The sequence below is a fragment of the Trachemys scripta genome, chromosome 7 (assembly GCF_013100865.1).
Source record: "Trachemys scripta elegans isolate TJP31775 chromosome 7, CAS_Tse_1.0, whole genome shotgun sequence".
NCBI lineage: Eukaryota > Metazoa > Chordata > Testudines > Emydidae > Trachemys > Trachemys scripta.
In genome coordinates this window covers 113,748,792-113,771,941 of record NC_048304.1, presented here as the reverse complement: position 1 = coordinate 113,771,941, position 23,150 = coordinate 113,748,792, and the positions used below count along the sequence as shown (strand labels likewise).

General features: G+C 43.6%; 1 protein-coding gene across 3 annotated transcripts in view; it reads left to right on the top strand.

Annotated features, from left to right (window-relative positions):
* Positions 1-23,150, top strand: part of ATRNL1 (attractin like 1) — a 1,006,335-nt gene that overhangs the window by 487,319 nt on the left and 495,866 nt on the right. For all 3 annotated transcript variants that reach the window (XM_034775239.1, XM_034775240.1, XM_034775241.1), the window contains exons 22-24: positions 12,003-12,097; positions 15,164-15,242; positions 16,566-16,723. In XM_034775239.1, the coding sequence (XP_034631130.1) occupies positions 12,003-12,097; positions 15,164-15,242; positions 16,566-16,723 (332 nt within the window). The remainder of the gene's footprint in view (positions 1-12,002; positions 12,098-15,163; positions 15,243-16,565; positions 16,724-23,150) is intronic.

The following is a 23,150-nucleotide window of genomic DNA, read 5'->3' as shown; positions in this document are numbered from 1 at the left end:
TGATAATTCAGAAAGAAATATAGGTATTGCTCGAGGATCTGAATGACCCACCCCGTCTGCCTATTGGGGCTGGGGTGATAGGCTGTTGAGGTCAAGGTCTTGATACTCAGGCGGCATAGGAATTCTCACCAGAAGTGGGAAATAAACTGGGATCCTTAGTCAGACACCACTCCCGTGTGCAAATCGTGGAGATAGAAGATGTTGCTCACAAACAGGTGGGCTGTCTCCTGAGCAAAGGGAAGTGCTTGACATGGAATAAAATGCACCATCTTAGTTAAGTTGTCAAGGCTTGGGAAGGCAGTAATTCCACAAAAAATCCATGGAAACGATGGCCCAATGCTGAGGTGGAGTAGGTGAGGGCTGGAGGAGACCCAGTGGTCTTTAACAGAGGGGTCTTGGTCCAGGCACAATGGTCACAGGACTCTATGTAGGACGCAACAGAGGCACCATAGCCTCTGAACTGTTATCCTCCATCCACATTCAGTTGCCTAGCGATCCCTTGCTATCCAAACCTTTCGAGCCTTGGACCATGACCAGGACCAGACCTCTACAGGCTTCACATTCCAACAGACCACTCGCTTCGAGTCCTACAACTCTGCCATGATGCCCGCCCTAGCAGACCACTTCGGTCATTCCAAGACCCAACACCTGGTTTCCAGGAAGTTTTAATAGACGGCTTTATGCACCTCTGTTGCAGAAAGGACTGCCTCAGTATGAAGTTTGAAGCATCTGCCTCTACTGTGAACTGTCTGGCGGGGTCTGGGTGGATCAGGATGGGGGCTGTGATGAACTTCTGTTTCAGATTATCAAAGGCAGCCTGTGCTTCTGGGGACTATGAACATTCGGTCCCTTTCATATCAAGGCTGTAAGAGGGCTGGCCAAAGCAGAGAATCCTGGAATAAATAATCTATTCTGTGGACATTCTTCAGTGCCACCCAATCTGAAGGTCCATTTCCAGCCCCTGAGTGGAGATGATATATCCAATGAATTCAACTGCATTTCTCCTGTTTGGCATATAAATGATTCTGGCATAGCTTTTCAAGAATGCTACGCACATGCTGGTTGTGAAGAGCCAGGTCTTTGGAGAAAATCAGAATGTCATCAAGGTAGATGATGACAAAGTGGTCTAGCGTATCTCCAAATATATTGTTCATAAAGTGTTGCATACTCTGAAGGGCATGACTAGAAATTTGTAGTGGCTGTATCTAGTACGAAAGGTGGTCTTTCACTCATCTCCCTCCTGCATGTGCCCCAGGTTATTAGCCTCATGCAGATCTAACCTTGTGAAAATACAGGCCACGTGGAGCTGGTCTAAGAGCTCATTGATAAGGGGGAACGGTTTCGTATGGTCACCTTGTTCAGGCTCAATAGTCAGTGCATGTATGGCCACAAGGAGCCATCTTTCTTCTTAATGAAAAAGATGGGAGCACCTGCTGGAGATGTGGATGGACAGATGAAACCCTTCTGAAGTTTCTCCTGCAAGTATACGTGGAGAGAGACCAAAGTTCAGGTTTGGAGAGGGCCTATAGCTAACCAAATGGGATCTTGGCTTCAGGCTAGAGATCGATTGGGCAATCGTAAGTTTGATGTGGAGGCAGGATATCTACCTTCCCTTTGTCAGAAACATCAGAGAAGTCACAGTACTTGTGGGGGATGTTGGCCAAAGCAGGAGGAGCCGCATTGGATGCTGAGGAAGGTGTGTAGTGAATGAGGCAGGGGATTGTAGGGCAAGAAAGGAAGATTTCATAGTTAAGGAAGTTGAATGATGCCCTGGAGAATCATATTCTATCCCTCTCTTTGCCACAAAGTTCCTATGTGATTCTAGTCAAGGTACTTAAACCAAACTTTTCAGAGATGGTACCTAATTGTATGTTCCTTATTTTCTGGCTGCTTGACCTGAGACCCTAGAGTCTGATTTGCAGAAGTGCTGAGCACTCTCAGCTGCAACTGAAATCAATGGGAGTTGTGCCTGGAACATATAAAATGCTATGCAATGCTATGTAGTCTGGAAAAATTAGGTTCTATGTATCTCTGATTGGGCACCCAAAATTAGATAATTTTGTCCTTAATCTCTTTGTGTCTCAGTTCCCCATCTGTAAAATGGGGATATCATCCCCTTGTTTCATGACAGTGAATTCATTAATGTTTGTGAAGCATCAGATATTATGATAATTAGCACCAAAAGAATGAAGTTAAGAAATATTTCACAAAGACTTGACTAGAAGAATAGGTCTAATCATGCATGCACAAAACTTCATTAACCTTATCAAGAGTCATGTGAACTCATCAAAGAGGGAAAATAGCGCTTTAAAAATAAATAGCAATGCAGAAGTTAAAGCATTGCTTTAAAATTTATTTTTCTATTTAATTAAATGGCTACTTTGTTTTGCCTAATTATTGTTGTACTTGCACATGAGTTCATTACTGGCATGTTGAATTGTTTCTAATGATTCTTTTGTTTTTCTTAATTGAGGAAGTAGTCAAGGTTTTTTTAGGATTCAAAACAAAATTGTGAAAAGGCTATCACAACAATAAGCCCCAGCTGTATTTGATCATAGAAATTACTGACGTGATGTTGCTTAATATGGTGCAGATGAAGGTCCTGATTCTCCAATGCCGCCTGCACCTTATGCAATCATGCATATCACTGGAAAGTGGATTTAAAATGCAGCTATTCTGACTTAGTATCATTTTTCCTTGCTTTGCAACAGTGTAAGTGACTGATCACTAGAGCTAGGTGAAAAATATTTTATTTTGGGGCAACCAATACTATTCACGAATTTGACACAAATTTGCTGAATAGTTTTAGCCAAAAAAACTTGGAAGGGGGGAGCTAGATTCACAGAGAGACTTAGGCAACGTTCAAAAAATGAAGGGGGTGGTGGTGCTGCCAGTTCTTCCCTTCTAATATTTTATAGTCCTACTGTTAAGAGCATTCACCTGGGATGTGAGGTACCCAGGTTCAATTCTCCACTCTGCCTCATGTGGATAAGGGAATTTAAATTTGAGTCTCTGGCATTGTATCTGAGTGCCTCAACCACCAGGCAGATAGGATATTCTGGGGGGGGTGTCTCTCTCTCTTCTCCCTCTCCCCTCCCCCCAGTTGAAGCTTTTCCACTTCGTATAAATACTTATTGGGCCAGAGAGGGCCAGTGAGTCTGACTATATAGCCTGGTGGTTAGGGGACTCACTGGGCTGAGAAACCCAGGTTCTAGAGTCTGCTTCAATGAATGTGGAACTCAGATATACTGCAATGAGATTATATTTTTAAAATAGGTGCAGTGAGAGAACAGAAACAAATATGACAGTAGAACGAAGAAAGAAAAAAATAAATAATGAATAACAGATACAAAATAAAGATTTCACAGATACAGTATAAAATTGATAGAAGACTGTCTATATTACATCAGATTTCTAGAGCTTTTAAACTGTTGAAAGTGTAACAATAAATAAAATACTAATAGGCCATTTTATGTAAAATATCTAAAAATTCAAAAGTTTTGTTACAAATAGAAGAATATAACATTGATTTTTATGTCTGACACTCTTTGTTAAAATTTGTTCGATAGTTAAGAGAAAAATCTATGCAACGTGCAAGACATTTAATAGCCTTGTCTTTTTAGAAAATCATTATAGCTAATTAACACTTTGTGAATGAAAAACGTGCTGGGAATTAAATTTGGATGGGGAAAAGTGTGTCTCAGACAGAACTGAAACTCGTGGTCCTGATAAAAAATATTATTTTTCTTCCACTTTTATATTGTTTTATCTTTAAGAATACAAAGTAATACAATATAACATTTAAACATCTCAATTTAAACACACAAACATAAGCAATGATAATGTCATATTCACACTTACAAGTCATCTTTACCTAGTAAAAGAGCAAAAAGAAATCAAGCTGTCAAAGGGGAACATAAAGTTTATCAATCATTCCCTTCCAGCAAATTTGAAATTATCTGTTGGAACCTAATAAAACAACATAATGTTATAATTCTGCATATTGCATTGAGAAACTTATTTCTTTGCTATACAGCCTTATAGATGTGATGAGCAGCTGGTATGTTTTTACCTTTTACCTCATGCTCCATTTGTATAAATGTGGAGAGGATTTAGCCAAGTAACCACATTGTTTGTTCAGTTGGGCTGTGATATCTAGAAGCCAACTTATTCATCCTAAAGTTTACTTGTTTGAATGAGATGCAGGCCAGACAGATAAAGCAGTGTAAGAGTGCCTTTTAGTTGGTGTTGAACTACAGGTGGTAGAGTGGTGGTGATTGTATATGCTATTTGAGTGCTTTACTATCAGCATTTTCACTCTCTTCCCCTGCTGCAGAAAGTTACACTGGAAGATTCTTACCTTCCATTTAATTGGGATCAATGCAGGTTTTTTCCCTAATTAAAGTAATTTGTTGTGATCATGTCTCTTCTAAACACAAAAAAAGGCTCATGAAAAGTAAAGGTTAAGGACGCTGAAATCAGAGTTGTTTTAATACCTACTTGCAACAGAAACAAAAGTATATGGAGCCAGATCCTCAGCTAGTGTAAATTACTTGATATAAGTACATGTTAATTCTCATCTCAAGGAATCAGTGTAGATAAATATTGTATGTCATTTAAATTAATGTAATTTCTGTTTGTTTAAAGTACTTCATACAACGGATCTGAATCCCATAATATAACTGGAACTCGTACCCACAGAGTCCAGAATCTCTTAATTTCTTACCTATCTCATATGGGTGTTGCTGCACTGCTGTAAGATCTCTAGTATAGCCATAGCTTTGAATATAAAATGTTGCCATATAAAACCAATTTTTATTCTCTTTGGTAATTTGTGGTTATTGTGTTGCAGATGCAAGGCCAAGAAAAAAGTGGAAGTCTTGTTGTAAACTATTGTAGATAGTAAAGATTTGGGGAGTTATCTAGTTCACCATCTTTTGCCATTGGGAGAGGCTTTTATTTTTTCCTGAATAACAAGATCCTTTTTCCTTGGCATTTACTTTACAAACACAGATTAAATGAGAGTAACAAAGTATCTGTGAAGCTGCTAACATTAATGATGTTGACATATAGCTAAAGGAAAAAATATTCATCTTTATGGTATAACAGACAATGAAAAGCTAAATATTTTGAAGTAATTGAAAAATATGTATTTCTGGGAAATTATTTTGCTGACTGCTAAGTAACTTCAATTTTAAAAGATTAAATGTAGCTTTTCAACTTCTATTTATTTTATTTTACTTTTTAAAGTCATGTGCACAATAGATGCCAAAATCTTGTTGTTGGAACACATGTGGCCTGGGGTCTACTCTCACCCTCTCACTGTGTGATCTTGTGCAGGGCACTTAAGCTTCTTGGCTGAGATTCAGTGCTGCACCTCTAAGGCCTGGTCTACACTAGACGTTTATGTCGAAGTTAGCGCCGTTACATCGAATTAACCCTGCACCCGTCCACACCGCGAAGGTATTTAGTTCGACATAGAGGTCTCTTTAATTCGACTTCTGTACTCCTCCCCGACGAGGGGAGTAGCGCTAAATTCGACATGGCCATGTCGAATTAGGCTAGGTGTGGATGGAAATCGACGCTAATAGCTCCAGGAGCTATCCCACAGTGCACCACTCTGTTGACGCTCTGGACAGCAGTAAGAGCTCGGATGTTCTGAACTGCCACACAGGAAAAGCCCCGGGAAAATTTGAATTGGAATTCCTTTTCCTGTCTGGCCAGTTTGAATCTCATTTCCTGTCTGGACATCGTGGCGAGCTCAGCAGCACTGGCAACGATGCAGAGCTCTCCAGCACTGATGGCAGTGCAATCTCAGAATAGAAAGAGGGCCCCAGCATGGACTGATCGGGAAGTCTTGGATCTCATCGCTGTGTGGGGCGATGAGTCCGTGCTTTCCGAGCTGCGATCCAAAAGACGGAATGCAAAGATCTATGAGAAGATCTCTAAAGACATGGCAGAGAGAGGATACAGCCGGGATGTAACGCAGTGCCGCGTGAAAATCAAGGAGCTGAGGCAAGGCTACCAGAAGACCAAAGAGGCAAACGGACGCTCCGGATCCCATCCCCAGACATCCCGTTTCTACGAGGCACTGCATTCCATCCTCGGTGCGGCCGCCACCACTACCCCACCACTGACTGTGGACTCTGAGGATGGGATAGTGTCCACGGCCGGATCCTCAGACATGTTAGCGGACGGGGAAGATGAGGAAGGAGATGAGGAGGACGAGGCAGTCGACAGCGCTCACAACGCTGATTTCCCCGACAGCCAGGATCTCTTCATCACCCTTACAGAGATCCCCTACCAACCCTCCCCAGCCGTTACCCCGGACACAGAATCTGGTGAAGGATCATCCAGTAAGTGTTGTAAACATCTAAACATTTATTTGTAACAGAACATGATTATTAACAATTTAAAAAATGGGTTTCTCATGATTAGTTTGATTAACTTAACGGTTCAGTCATGGGCAGTGCAACTATTTGAAAAAAATCTAGCAATGTCCGGTTTTGCATGATTGTCCTGCCCAAGCCGCTCTACTGTTTAGTCCCTGCTACTGCAGCTACAGTAAGATGCGGTCTATATGTCCGGGGATGGAGCAGAAATCCTCCGGGGACATCTCAAGGAAGCTCTCCTGCAGGTAATTTGAAATCCGCTGCATTAGGTTCTTGGGGAGAGCGGCCTTATTGGGTCCTCCGTTGTAGGACACGTTGCCGCGCCACGAGACTAGCAAGTACTCCGGAATCATTGCTTGGCACAGCATGGCGGCATACGGCCCTGGTCTTTGAAGGCTTTCCCGGAGCATTCTCTGTCTGTCGCTCTCAGAGATCCTCATGAGGGTGATGTCGCTCATGACGACCTGCTTTGAATGAGGTAGGGGAATGTTAGTGTTGGGACTGCTTTACCGTTCCTTTACAGAACTGTAACCGCTGGTTTGCAGCCACGCGGTGGAGGCGGGAGAGGGTCAGCCGAAAGGGATCGTTCCCGGGGACAGCCGCGAGGGTGTGGGACAGGAGCAGACTTCCTGCTTGCCGGATTGCTGGCAGCAGGGACCGACATTGATTTCAATGTGAAATGAGGCCATTGCTAATATTAAAGTTTTAAGCTGCCACGAATCTACAGCTTACCATGTCTGCGTGCAAGAGCAATTCCGTTGTCCTGACAGGGTTCTCGAAAGTGCTCTGCAAAACCCCAGACACTGAATGCGAAGGCCGAGAATTCGACCTTGTGCTGAGTGCGCATGTGATAGGTGCTGTGCATGGTCCTGTTCACAGAGAAAGACTATGTTCTTTGTTCACAAGTACATTTAGCTTTCTGAGGAATTCACTCCCTTTTTCCCATTCCCACAGCCCCATCTGCGACTGTCTCACAACCTAGCCTGTCATCACACTCCCAGAGGCTAGGGAGGATTAGGCATAAGAAGAAGAGGACACGGGAGGACATGTTCTCAGAGCTTATAGCCTGCTCCCGAGCCCAGGCAGCACAGCAGACCCAGTGGCGGGAAAACTTGACCCGAATGCACCAAGCAAACATGGATCGGGAGGAGAGGTGGCGTCAGGAAGACCAGCAGGCGACTCAAACCCTGCTTGGACTACTGAGGGAGCAAACGGACACGCTCCGGCGCCTTGTGGATGTTCTGCAGGAACGGAGGCAGGAGGACAGAGCCCCGCTGCAGTCCATCTCTAACCGCCCTCCCCCGCCACCAAGTCCCATACTCCCTTCACCCAAAGTGCACAGAAGGAGAGGCGGCAGAGTCCCTGCTAACTCTCACTCCACCCCTGCAGAGAGCTCGAGCAGCAGAAGGCTCTCATTCCCCAAAGTTTGACAAGTACTTTCCTTCCCGCCTGACACAAGCCCCCGTCCAAGTTTCACTTCCCAGTCCCCTGTGTAGTTGTTAATAAAAAATATGTTTCTGTTAACTACTGTTTCCATCATGTTCTTTTGGAGGAGGGGGGGAAAGGGGGTTGGTAATTGGACAGGACAGTCACCTTTGGCAGGGTACATAGTCGGGGGCAGGCACAGCAGCAAGGCACATACATAGTGCAGTGATGCAGTGACTACTTACCCTGGTTAGTCTGGGAGGTTCTTTTCATGTTATGTGGTGGGGGGTGGGTTGCTCTGTGACTTTGTGGCAGGGGAGGGCAGTTAGAGATCTTAAGCGGCGGTCCTTAGGCAGGATCACAGAGCCACACAGCAGGGGATCTGTAACCGTCCCCCCCCTGCCACAAAGTCACATAGACCCCCCATACACACAGTCCCTATCAGGAGGGGTGACAGGCTCCGTTGAAAGAACCATCCCACCGCAGCGGAGCCTGTCAGTCCTTGAGTTTAGAAGCTGCATTCGCGCGACTACACTACACCCGCTCCGCACCACAGTCTGCGTCCCAGTTTTTAAAAATTCCCGCGAAAACAGTATTAAAGAAAACGGTGTGCTTTAACAAAGTTGAACTATTTTTATTTTGAAACGTGTGTTGGAAGTGGGGTGAAGGCTTCTCTGTACACAAAATTAGAAAGTCACAGGTTACCCTGCTCACTCAGGAACTTTGCTTTCAAAGCCTCCCGGATGCACAGCGCTTCCCGCTGGTCTCTTCTAATCGCCCGGCTGTCTGGCTGTGAGTAATCAGCAGCCAGGCTAATTTCCTCAACCTCCCACCCCGCCATAAAGGTCTCCCCCTTGCTCTCACAGAGATTGTGGAGCACACAGCAAGCTGCTATAACAATGGGGATATTGGTTTCGCTGAGATCACAGCGAGTCAGCAAGCTTCTCCATCTCCCCTTGAGACGTCCAAAAGCACACTCCACCACCATTCTGCACTTGCTCAGCCGGTAGTTGAAGAGTTCTTTTTCAGTGTCCAGGGCACCTGTATAGGGCTTCATGAGCCAGGGCATTAGCGGGTAGGCTGGGTCCCCGAGGATGACTATAGGCATCTCCACATCCCCAACAGTTATTTTGTGGTCCGGGAAGTAAATACCTTGCTGCAGCCGTCTAAACAGACCAGAGTTCCTGAAAACACGAGCGTCATGAACCTTGCCCGGCCATCCCACGTAGATGTTGGTAAAACGTCCCCTGTGGTCCACCAGTGCTTGCAGCACCATGGAAAAGTAGCCCTTTCTGTTAATGTACTGGCTGGCCTGGTGGTCCGGTGCCAGGATAGGGATGTGAGTTCCATCTATGGCCCCACCGCAGTTTGGGAATCCCATCGCTGCGAAGCCATCTATGATCGCCTCCAAGTTTCCCAGGGTCACTACCTTTGGCAGCAGTACATCAACGATTGCCTTGGCTACTTGCATCACAACAACCCCCACGGTAGATTTGCCCACCCCAAACTGGCTCGCGACTGACCGGTAGCAGTCAGGCGTTGCAAGCTTCCAGAGGGCTATGGCCACTCGCTTCTGGACAGTCAGGGCTGGTCGCATCCGGGTGTCATTGCGCTTCAGGGCAGGGGACAGCAACTCACAAAGTTCAAGGAAAGTTCCCTTCCGCATGCGGAAGTTTCGCAGCCACTGTGATTCATCCCAGACCTGCAGCACTATGCGGTCCCACCACTCAGTGCTTGTTTCCCGGGCCCAGAATCGCCGTTCCACGGCATCAACATGACCCATTGCCACCGTGATGTCCTCGGCGCTGGGTCCCCTGCTTTCTGAGAGGTCTGTGCTACTCTCAGACTTCAGGCCATCACCGCGTTGACGTAGCCTCCTCGCCTGACTTTTCTGCATCTGCCTCAGGGCAACCTGTATGATAAGCTGCGAGGCGTTGAGAGCGGCCACAACTGCAGCGATGGTTGCAGCGGGCTCCATGCTCACAGTGCTGTGGCGTCCGCGCTGTCAATGACTTGAAAAGTGCGCGAAATGATTTCCCGCCGGCGCTTTCAGGGAGGGAGGGAGGGCGGGAGTGAGTGATGGATGGATGACGACAGTTACCCAAAAGCACCCTCGACACATTTTTTTACCCAGAAGGCATTGCTGGCTCGACCCAGAATTCCAATGGGCAGCGGGGACTGCGGGAACTGTGGGATAGCTGCCCACAGTGCACCGCTTCCAATGTCGACGCTTTCCCCGTTAGTGTGGACTCACAAAGTCGAATTACTGTCCTTAGTGTGGACACACACGTTCGACTTTGCAATATCGATTCCAAATATTCGATTTAAGTAAAATCGAACTACTCTCGTAGTGTAGACAAGGCCTAAGAGATCACAGCAAAAGGCCAAGTGGCGGGCTGTAGTGTCTTTAAGCCATCTTTGTATTCTTCAAATTCTGAGCTGCTCCATGGTTCCCGGTGTAATGTTAACAGCCCTGGAGGCCAGTCTAGGTTATAGCAGTCTGCCCCTTTCTAGCTATGGTCCATAGCACTGCCCAGACTCTCCACAGTGCTGTGTTGTGGCCCTGTTCCTGATACGCCCCTCTCACCCTCTGCTGTGTCCCTGGCACATCCCTACACTGGAGAGTGCAGCCTATTGTTGTCTGTTGGCTGGTCCCAGGGTTTTAAGAGCCCTTTTGCATCACTCCTAGCCCTTTTACTTGGCATAAAGTTGCTGGAGTAGGGATGACAATCTTACCCTTTGTCTACCTACATTTGTTTATCTACCTATACAATCAATGGAGATCATAATATTTAGTAATTGTAAAAGGAGCCTATCATGAGGGATAGCAAGACTTTCTTAATTATGTTTGTAGAACTATATAAGTGCAATTGTACCATTTAGTTAAGCCTTCCTTGCCGCTCCCCTCCTTCCTCTCCTTCTCCCTTGTCGTTTTGCACTTTGCTCATTACTCAAGCTCCCCTTTTTTAATGAAGACAGGACAAACACCTGCCTCTATGCTGAGTCCACTGCACTGCCACTCACCACTTCTACTCAATCTGGTCAGCCACAGAGTACTGTAAGGAAATGCCAGGTTTCAGATCATGACCTAGATTCCCTATAGTACTGCACAGAAGACTTCTGTCAATAGCAGGAAGATGCCATCAGACCCAACAGAAAAGCATCATCTGAGACTGATATAACTTCTTCCTGCCTTGACCCTGCCTTCTACTTCCTTAATAGTTGTTACTAGTTTTGTTCAGAGGAACATAGGTTTTATATATGTAAGATGAGGCTCATTAGTGGCTAACAGAATTTCATGGAAAGAGGTATGATTAGAGGACACCAAAAATCATTGTTGGGTATTGTTGCATGAAAGTGGTATAAAAAGGAACTACTAAACAACGTCCATTCCCTTTCTTTTCTTTAGTAGGATGAGACTTGGTGGTAAAATTTATCATCGATATGAAAGATATAGAGGAAATCTTTTTTGAAATAAATGACCAAACTCCCATTTGTTTCAATGGAGCCAAGATTTCACCATAGAACTGCAGCAGTTCTGCAATGGGGTATACTGGTATGGTTGTACTATTGGGGCTAAAATTCCAATGTACCACTTCATTATTAGCCGTATAACTACAGCATCATACCTGTGTGCACCTTTACTCTAGAGACAGTTCTTTTATTTTTCGGTACTGTGAAGCTTAGTAATTGTAACATCTATATAATTCAGTTGCGGAACATTGTAAAATCCATGCAAGTATTACAATAAACCTAAAACATTTAAGTGCATTTTTAACAAAAATTTAAACCATTTTTCAGTGTAAAAATCTGGAAACTGACAATGTTCCTACTATATTTTATAGGCCCTTTTGAAAAAACGTACTAATTCAGGAGGCACGACTATCTTGGTAATAGTACAATTTATAATTCAGTGGAAAATAACTCTTGAATCTTTATGCTAATTCTTAGTTCTCAATTTAGACTATTTTGCTTAAGTTCATACTTTCTGACTGCACCGACAGATTGTGACAAATACATAAACATTGAAATGCCAAATGACTTTCTGACTTTTATCATTCTCCATATATTTGAAGTAAAAGTAATAGTAAATGTTCAGGTACTATAGTACATTTAATATTTTTTAAAATATATGTGCACCAGAATCCTACTTGGCAATTTTTTTACAATCTGTTTTGCCCACAGACAGCCTTTTGATTGACTACCAGTTTACCTTCAGCTTATTACAAGAAGATGATCGCCACTTCACTGCCATAAACTTTATAGCAAACCCTGAACAGGTGAGAAATGTAATTAATCAACCCTAATGTAATTTTCTTCAAACTTTTCCATTGTATTTGATTGTGATTTTAGCTCTGCCAAGCACCTGTCAGGTATCTAGGGATAATCCAAAACTTGTTGACATCACTGGACTTTCTTTGACTTCTATGCAAGACCCATCTTTAAACTTCTTTAACTTTCTGAAAAGTAGGTGTTTTTGAGATAAATATCTCTAAATTCGGTCTCCATATTTTTGATATTGCAGCTTTCTAAAACATTCATATAACTTGTGAAATTATATTTCTGTCATTTTAGAGGACCAATCTAAACAAATAGGTTTGCATTGTTGTTCTCTGTTGTCCTCTTGCAACCTCACTGCAACACAGGCATAGCACATGGTCTGATCAGCAACTCCAAAACATGGCAAACGTGTACCAGCATTGGGCTGTTTAGAATATTGCTTTTAGCTACCTTCCAGGTTACAGGCTTACATTGTTGTTGCAAAATACACAGTCTTGTCTGACTAAGCCAGACTTTTCTTAGGTACGGAAGGAAAAGAGCACACAAAGGGTATATGGGGAGGCTAGGGGGGAGGTAGTTGGGATGCTTCTGGAGCTGGTTGAGGTGGTGTTGGCATCTGGTGCCTCCCTCTGGCCTGATCTGGTCAGGGCATTTCTCAGAATTAGGATGAAGAAGGTCAGGGGTTCCAGAAGGTGGGGAAGGAGAGTGGCAGCTATGGTAGGGAAGATTGCAGTAGCTAATTTTTTGTCACAAAATACCCATCCCTAGATATGTATAAAATTGAGTTATATTTTAATGTGTGTGTCCTCATGACCTAAAACAGAGAATTTTCAGCAGAGGATAATTATGATGATGCATCACATAGATTATATGATAAGAAGATCTCATGTTTAAGATGTCTCATCTCATTTGCCACTTAGGGCTCATCAACACTGCCCTACAGTTCAGAGTACTGGGGTGTGAATAGAAGTGTGCACCCAGGAGCATACTGAGCTGTAATTGTCCCATGTAAATACTGTGGGTCTAAACTAAAAGGTTCCTACTTCGCATTAATGTAGTCCTGCTTGAAGAGGACTACACTAGGAACCTTTTAGTTCGCGTCCACACGGGGGAGTTACAGCACAGCTCTTTGGTGTGCACTGCTATTCCCTCCCGCCCTCCCTGTAGCCGAAACTATTGGGCAGTGTAGACATAGCTTCTGTGTAGTACTGAGGACATATTTTCCTACTGTTTTCCTACTTCTCAGGAATCTTAGTCTCACTTTATGATGATGGGAAAGTGGCACAAAAATAACCCTAAATAAATAAATAAAACTTAGAAAAGGCAGCAGAGACTGTTCAGAAATTTTCTGAGTCAAATCAAAATTACAAAGTGAATGAGCGAATGGCTCTAATTCCCTATGGGCATCAATCTTGGCTAGAGGCTTGAGGCCCCGCCAGACTGTGAGCCTGTAATCACAGTGAAGCTTGTATGTTTGACTCTGATTTAAAAGAACTGGATGTATACATTTTGGATGGTTGTATATTGGAAATGAAATGAAGTTTATGGTGGACCTGATATTCTGTGAACGTTTTTTGGTGTTAGTTTACTATAAAGGGTGATTTCCTTGATTGGTGGTGATTATGTTCCCAGGAAATTAATCTGAGCAATCTTATCTCAAAGTTAGTTCTGTGTGAGTCAGAAAATATTTTCTAAAAGTGAAGGTTACTACCGTATATATAGTCTACCAAAGACATTAATGATCTGGAGATTGGTGTGGACTGTACCCTCAGCAAGTTTGCAGATGACACTAAATTGGGAGGAATGGTAGAGACGCTGGAGGGTGGGGATAGGATACAGAGGGACCTATACAAATTAGAGGATTGGGCCAAAAGAAATCTGATGAGGTTCAACAAGGACAAGTGCAGAGTCCTGCACTTAGGACGGAAAAATCCCATGCACTGCTACAGACTAGGGACTGAATGGCTAGGAAGCAGTTCTGCAGAAAAGGACATAGGGGTTACAGTGGACGAGAAGCTGGATATGAGTCAACAGTGTGTTCTAGTTGCCAAGAAGGCATTTTGGGCTGTGTAAGTAGGGGCATTGCCAGCAGATTGAGGGACGTGATCATTCCTCTCTATTCGACATTGGTCAGGCCTCATCTGGAGTGCTGTGTTCAGTTTTGGGCCCCACACTACAAGAAGGATGTGGAAAAATTGGAAAAAGTCCAGTGGAGGGCAACAAAAATGATTAGGGGGCTGGAGCACCTGACTTATGAGGAGAGGCTCAGGGAACTGGGATTATTTAGTCTGCAGAAGAGAAGAATGAGGGGGGATTTGATAGCTGCTTTCAATTACTTGAAAGGGGGTTCCAAAGAGGATGGGTCTAGACTTTCTCAGTGATAGCAGATGACAGAACAAGGAGTAATGGTCTCAAGTTGCAATGGGGGAGGTTTAGGTTGCATATTAGGAAAAAACTTTTCACTAGGAGGGTGTTGAAGCACTGGAATGGGTTACCTAGGGAGGTGTTGGAATCTCCTTCCTTAGAGGTTTTTAAGGTCAGGCTTGACAAAGCCCTGGCTGGGATGATTTAGTTGGGGATTGGTCCTGCTTTGAGCAGGGGATTGGATTAGATGACCTCCTGAGGTCCCTTCCAACCCTGATATTCTATGATTCTATGACAGTGGTGGAAACCCACTAACTGGGATCATTTAAGTATACACTGGATGAAATATGTTAGAATATCCTTTACTGAGCACATTTTTATTAGCAAGACAAGTAATTTTTATGAATATTTTTATTCATATATAGGCTGAGTTTTTTTTAGTTTTAAAAAAATAGTGTTTCTTGATTTAGATTGTAATATAAAACAAGATCATTGGTGAAAGTTATATCTCAGGGTCATGTCCTGCTGATGGGAGTTTTGCTCTTAACTTCACTGCGCCCAGTGTTTGCAGTCTACAGTAGATATGTGAAAAAGGGGGAGAATTAAAAAGTTTGTTTAATTATGTACAATAGAGGTACATTCAGTGCAGTACATTTCTGTTATATTTAGTTAATTTTAATGTTATTTTTTTTTATATCTAGTCAAACAAAAATTTGGATATATCAATTAATGCATCAAACAACTTTAACCTCAATATTACATGGTCTATTGGTTCTACAGGTAAGGAAGCATTTTGACATGATGTTTTTGCCCTGTATGTCTCAAGAACTGTTCGTTTAAGCTATTTTAACATAATTGTCCTCTTTGTTGCTAATTTCAGTAATAAAATTTTATAAAATGTATTATTTTACTATTATCATTATGCTAGTATTAATAATATTACTTAAAATTCAGATAATAATTTGTAATCCGAACAAAGCTTCATTAACATGTTAACTTTCTCTTCTATTCAATTAAAATTACTTTGGTAGCAAAAGCTTGTACTCTATTTAATTTTTTAAAATGGCAGTGTTATGAAATGCTGTGATTTTAATTAAGATAAATTACTTCCTAAACTACCGGGGAGACTGAGATTTTAATTTCTTTGTTTCAGTGTTCAAGCTAAAAATTTAATTATTAACCTTAATATCGATATCAAACAATAAAATTCATCTGTGAATGCTGATAAAAGGAGCTGCTTATCTGGTTTTTTCCCAAACTTTGAACCCCATTATGCCTTTTGCTTTAATAAAGAGAAAGAAAAGCTTTATTTAGGAAGTTTCCATGAATTGGTTCTGTTGACTTTCTGAAAATATATCCAAGGAGAAGCATAATGCTTACAACTTAAAATGTACATTTTTTAAAAAAGAATAAAACTAGGCCTTTAAAGATGGTTTAAGAACTTACATATTCTTGAGAATTTTTGCACTTAGTTGCATCTAACAGTATTTTATGGGAGGTCTTGAAAGCTTTGTTTTACCATATCTTTGCTAGCAAATTCTATTTTTTTTCCATGATCATCTTTTTTACTTTACTAAGTCAGCAATGCCCTGATCAAACAGAATTGGTGAGAAGCCTTATGGTTTACAATAAATGATATATGGTTATCTGGTTTATTATTCAAGTTTCTAAGAGCAGTTGAAACAGTATAGCAATATTTTAAAATGTAGGCAAATTCACTTTCCACACTCTAGTAACCTATGAATTTTTATTGAAATGGGATGTAAATTACTAGGGGAAACCGTATTAGCTGTGTAGTTAACCGGGATAAGCTTGCTATAAAACTCATATCAAAGTACATCTTCCATCAATTTTATGAATCATTCATAATCTTTTGAAATTGGCATGGTAGTGTGTGTGAATTTTCTATGTGTGTGTGTGTGAATATGTGTGTGTCATATACTTGTATGTTTAATGTATAATATATAATAAACAGAAAAAAATATATAAAAGAATGTTAAGGTTGCAATGTCAAGCACTCTCAAGTAAAGTTAAATTGCAGGTGCCTGAGCAAACTTACTTTGGCCCCTTTTATGATAATTTAATATTTCTTTATATTTTTAGCAGGAACAATATCTGGAGAAGAGATTCCTGTTGTTTCCAAGACTAATATCAAGGAATTTACAGATAGCTTTTCTTGTGAAAAATTCAACTTTCGGAGTAACCCAAACATCACTTTCTATGTGTATGTCAGCAATTTTTCCTGGCCAATCAAAATACAGGTTAGTTGTAAATATTAAGCCATTTACTACTCCTGGTGATTGTGAGAGGTTTTGTTTTGTTACTTAAATGAATATTTCCACTGCTACGGAGATTGCAGAAATGATTATTATGTAGATAATATATTCTCCAGAGTATGATTTGTTGTATATATTTAGTCTTTCTGCAAACTGGAGTACCTCCAAATGACTAATGACTTACTCCTGTTTATTTATGTTCCATTAATTATGACATTTGTATTGAGGGCTATTTTGTTTACAAATGTTTGTTCAAAATGAATGAGATTTTTAATCCTCAATTGTACCCTCAAGGTAAAAATTAGTGCATAACAATAATATATGTTCTGATTAGGTTTTTGTAAACCATTAGCTTTCTTACTAATTGAATTTTAATTGGTTAAAGGTTTAATGTCTGTGCTGTACTATAGTGTGACAGCTTGTATTCAGCGTTGTTGTAGCTGTGCTGGTCTCAGGATATTAGCGAGACAAGTTGGGTGAGGTAGTATCTTTTAGTGGATAAACTTCTGTTGGTGAGAGAGACATAACATTTGGTAAAAGGGGTATTCATTTAGAATTCATTTTCTCTTTTGGGACTTAAGCCAGTGAGGTGTTTAATAGCCTGAATTTCCAGTGATATGAGTGGGAATTGATGGCACTGAGTATCTCTCTCGATTCAGGCCTCTAAGGTGTGAGATTCTTCCGTAGTTGTTATACTGTTTTGTGTTTTTTTTGCTAGAAATTTCAGGGATCTTTCTAGCTTTCATTAATATAGCTGAATTTTGGATTGCTGAGTGTCTGTCCATCCCACAGAGGACATTTCAGAAGGTATCTGGATGAAAGGCTTACAGCCTCAATTTCATTAAAGAATTATTTTTAGAATAAATTGTTAAAATCACATACGGCTTTCCAAGTCCCTTGTGTTTTACTTAATCCATCACAACAGGCCCAAATTTCCTGCTAGCAGTACTGCCACAAATCAGCCACCTACATGGCACACATCACTGCAAGCATCCTATAACCATTTCCAAGTCGAGATAATTGGGAATACAAGTTAGGGTTATCCAGTGCAAAAGTTGTTTCACCCATCCATAATAATCATCTTATGAGTAGACCCTGACTACCTGGACTGAGCCTAGATTCAGGACGATGGGCTAAAACAGTTACCTTCAAACCATAAAGGAACCTGACACAGAAACATCACCATTTAGCTTGTATATTCTCTAACACTGGGTAAGCCTAAAATTAGTCAGGCATTCTCTCCTATGCACCAGACCTATTGTGTGAAGATGGGACTGCCTCTTCTGCCAGAAATCCCTCATGGTTGGCACTCTAAAATAATATAACCTATGTATGAGTCAACCGGTCATTTCTTCTCTCATAATGCAAGAGCTGAGGATACCTGAATCACCCTTCTAAGACAAACCATTATTAAGAAGACATAATCCTATAATGTTCATCTAGTACCATGCCAGCTTGCTGTGAACTCTGCCTGAAGATCTACGTTGTCACGGGGGATGCAGTACCCCACAATCTTGAGGAAGAAGAAGCCGAAAGACAAAATCAGTACCTGAAAATACCTGATCGTCTCATCCATGTTCTGCTCTAAAACTTCGGCATACTGATGTAAGAGAGAATGAAAACTACCAACTTCTGGAATTGCTGACCTGGTCATATCAAGTATGGCCACCACTTGGCTTATAAATGAATGTGGGGTTTTGCCTAGTGAGTGAGACCCTATTTTTAAGTACCACTGCAGACTGATAGCCTGTTAGTATTCTCCCTTCCCCATGCATTAACAACCAAGAGTCTGGGCAAACCACCATAGCTCGGGATGCTCTCGGAGTGAATAAGTGCCCCTCAAACTCTCTCTTCTTCTCTGAGTGCTTGTCCATATATTTTCCACTCTTGGAGTGCATGTACCCCATGTACTCAAGCTCTTTTTTTGGACAGCAGTGTTTGTTGAAGCTGCACTTGTGCCCTAGACGTCAGAGTCTGTGTCTCTTGCTCACTGTGCGACTAATACTTTGTACTATAAATAGTTGTTGAGATGTTTAGTGTTGGTGAGTCATAGTTATTAGTCTTTTATGCCCTTTATTATAAAAAACAAAAAATAATAGTTTCTTATTTGAGCCAAAGTCTCCTGGGTTTAAAATCTGCCCATTGTGTGATGTTGTGATGCTGCTTAACGTTGGTAATGCAAGGTGCCTATTCCTCTTGGGAGGAAGGAACACTATTCTGCCAAGAGGCAGAGACTTAGGTCACCCTCTCCAGGTCTAGCAAGAAAAGGCAGAGATCCCCTCATCCTTCCTCTCTTATAGAGGGCTTAAGGCCTAAAATGGGCCTGTCTGGCATCTTCTCAGGCACTAGTCATTGTGCTTCTGAACTAGCTCAGTCAAACATCAGGTGTCACCCAGTACTGATCCCTCAACACCGAGCCTCTTGACACTGGCAACTTCAGTACCCACCACTCCTGTACGGATGGCTTGTATCTACCTGCACATAGCACTGCCGTTCTTGTTTGCAAAAACTTTTACCATTATGAGTAACTGTAGTGTCCTGGGGCCTGGCTAAATCACCTCTACTTTCATCTGGGGCAAAGATACCATCCCCCCTACTAGCCATTGCCCCAGTATAGTGCTGAGCACGTTAGCAGGACTAGCCCCCTGTAAACTGATATTTATGTGGGACTCCAATTATGACTGCTCTGCTTCTGGAACTGGAATATGCTTTAGAGTATTGACTACAAGGTGTAGCCAATTGATTGACTACACTCAGTTTGTTCAAGAGGCCAAATAACCAAACATAGCCAAATTTATTGTCTAAAAACAAAGCAATACACTACAAAAAGGAGACTTACATACCCACCTTCTGGGAAGTAAATTCTCGCAGTGTGTTCACCTTTTATGGAAGGCATGCTTCTTCTTCGAGAGATGTCCCTGTGGGTGCTCCACTACAGGTGTTGGTGCGTCCCTGCGCCTTCGCCCGGAGATTTTTACAGCAGTACTCATAGCGGCCACGCATGCTCAGAATCTGCCCCCCCCCGCTGTGACTCTAGGGTAATAGAACGCATGCGTGGCCGGTCTCCTCAGTTCCTTCTCAACCGTCCCCGGCCTGAGACGGAGCTCAGCAGACTCATTAGAGAATCCTTCACTATTGCCTTAATTATCCTTTAGAAACCAGTTTTTCTGTCAGTTTTCTCTGTTAAAATAGTTACTTACCCAGTTTATCTTAAAAAAAAAAAAATTTCCTGTCAGCCGCGGCTATGCCGGGCTCCACCGGTTTCAAGCGCTGTGCTATTTGTAAGGAAGCTATCCCCTCATCGGACGGGCACTCAAAGTGTATAAAATGTTTGGGGGAAGCTCACATTCCCCAAAAATGTGCCCACTGCTGTAAACTCAGCTCCAGGGCACGGAAAGACAGGGAGCTTAAACTCAAACTGCTCCTGCTTCAAAAATCTATCGGGTCAGTTTCAGACCCAGGCATTGAAGCCGGCTCCGCTACCCGACACAGCCCCCCCCCCCCTCAAAAAAGCTCAAGAAGTCTACGAAAAAGGGGCACCTTTCCTCACCGAGCAGGACTATGAGGCATAAAGTTTCTCCAGGCAGATCAACGATCTCTCTGCCTGTGATTCCTCGCCTCAGCAATTTTCATGAGCCAGGCTCCTCCGGAACAGCGCAAAAGCCGCCTGAGGCTTCAGCGCCACCGAGAAGCTCCGGTGCCGAGGCATCAGGCTTCCAGTTGCCTGCCTCAGGGACGGCACCGTTCGGCACCGCAAATGAGACGGTGCCGACATTCCACGGCACGCCTCACCCGAGGCAGCCCGACATTTCTCGCCCGGCACCGACCGCGGCACCGACGCCTGCGGGGCATTCTGACACACAGATCACAGCCAGAAGCCCCGATCGCAGGAATGCTCTTGTGCAGCAGCCTCTGTCGGCTCAGCTTTCATCTCCCGCAGGAGCTGCTTTCACTCATTTTACCCAGACAGCTGATCTGCTAGTATCACCTACCTTGCAGTCTCCGCTCATGAATGCATATTCTGTTTCGATGCCTGAGTCAGGATCTGAGCAGTTTTCCTCCAGTGAGGAGGAAACAGATCCACAGGGAGTTTTTTCCCCATATCATGACTCCCAGCCCCGGACCCAGAGCAATAAGGGCTATGGAAATACTACCTCATCCCACTCTCAGGACCCTGCCCCTTGGGGGATGAACCCCTGGATGGCACCACCTATGCCCTACCCGCCACCATGGCAATACTGGACACCATGGACATCATACCCTCGGGAACACATGCCCCGTGGCCATTCGACCAGGCGCAACACTGATCCAGTGCCGTCTCCTAATGCATATGCTAGTGACACGAGACGCCTGGCAACACAGCCACGTTCCCAGGATAAACCTAGCCCTTCTCCTGGTCCAACAGATCCGGAGTTAGCACCGGAGGAAGCATTACTTCCCCTTCCTCCCACTCCCTCTGATGAATATACAAAATTCCAGGACCTCTTTAAGAGAGTTGCTAGTGACCTGAACATTAACCTGGAAGTGGTTCCCGAACAACAGCATGAGCTAACGAACATCCTACAGCCCCCTTCTTCCTCCAGAGTGGCACTTCCAATTAACGCAGCCCTTTTAGAACCCTCTAAGTCCATCTGGCAGACTCCAGCGACAAGCCTACCTACCTGCAAGCAAGCGGACAAGAAGTATTTTATTTCTCCAAAGGACTCTGAATTCCTTTTTACCCACCCAGCACCAAACTCATTGGTAGTGGACGCTGTGAACCAGAGGGCTAGACAACAGTATTCTCGTTCTGCCCCACCTAACAAGGATAGCAAACGACTGGACCTGTTTGGTCGCAAGGTCTATGCATCCTCCACCCTCCAATTTCGCATAGCTAATTATACTGCAGTCCTGGCAAAATACGACCATAAAAACTATAATAAGTTAATGGACTTTATTGATGACATTCCAGAACAAAGAAAACAACAGTTCAGAGCTATAGTTTCTGAGGGCCAAGCCATTTCACGCACCGCTCTCCAAGCAGCCCTCGATGTAGCCAACACAGCGGCAAGATCTACCGCTACAGCGATAGTCATGCGACGGGGCTCATGGCTCTCCTCTTCCTTTTTTCCTCGCGAAGTTCAGAACACAATTGAAGATCTTCCCTTCGACGGTGACAAACTCTTTGCTTCTAACACGAATGAAGTGCTTCATTCAATGAAAGACTCCAGAACAACCCTCCGGTCTTTAGGTCTCCAGACACCTACGGCAAGAAGACGACAATATCGATACCAACCATACCACCGGCCACGTTATCCCGCATTTACACAACCTTCCCATAGACCGCAGGAACAGCAACAGCCGCAACGTCCACGGCCAAGATTCCAGTGACGTCGCCCAAACTCTACAGGGGCGCCTCAACCCCCACCAGCTAATAGGCAGATTTGAAAACTTGGTCGAGGGTTTAGAAAGCAATGCCCTCACTTCAGCCGGCACACCAATCTTTGGACACCGCCTACGACCTTTTTTCCAACAATGGAGGAAGATTACCTCCGACAAGTGGGTCTTAGAGGTAGTTACAATTGGATACGTCATCCCCTTCCTCTCCTTACCTCCCACCCACCCACCCTCCCCGTCCCTCTTCAGGGACCCTTCTCACGAGCAGCTACTCCTCCAAGAGGTGCAACATCTCCTTCATCTGGGAGCAGTAGAAATCGTGCCAGAGCGACACAGAGGGAAGGGTTTTTACTCCCATTATTTCTTAACGGAGAAGAAAAATGGGGGATGGCGACCAATCCTCGATCTCAGGCGGCTCAACAGATTCATCAAAAAGCAAAAGTTCAAGATGGTGACCCTCAATACCATAATCCCAGCGCTGGAGCAGGGCGACTGGTTTTCTGCCCTCGACCTACAAGATGCCTATTTCCACGTCACTATACATCCGGCCCACAGACATTTCCTCCGATTTACCCTTGGTTCCACACATTTCCAATACAGGGTACTCCCCTTCGGACTATCTACAGCCCCCCGTGCTTTTTCCAAACTTCTAGCTGTAGTCACTGCTCACCTCAGGAGACAAGGGGTAATAATATTTCCGTACCTCGACGATTGCCTCCTCAAAGCTTCAACATTTGACGAGGCGCTCCGGTTCACACGACTCACAGTCGAGTGCTTTCTTTCTCTGGGCCTACAAATAAACAGAGACAAATCCACATTACGCCCCACCCAGCACCTTCAGTTCATAGGCGCAGACCTCGACTCTCGGACCGGGCTAGCATCGCTCCCACCCGATCGCTACAATTCCATAAAACAACTGACCACAACTATTCGCAACAGCCCTCAGGTAACTGCCCGAGACTGCCTGCAACTACTAGGTCACATGGCCTCGTGCACTTTTGTCGTCCAGAATGCACGCCTACACATGAGGTGCTTC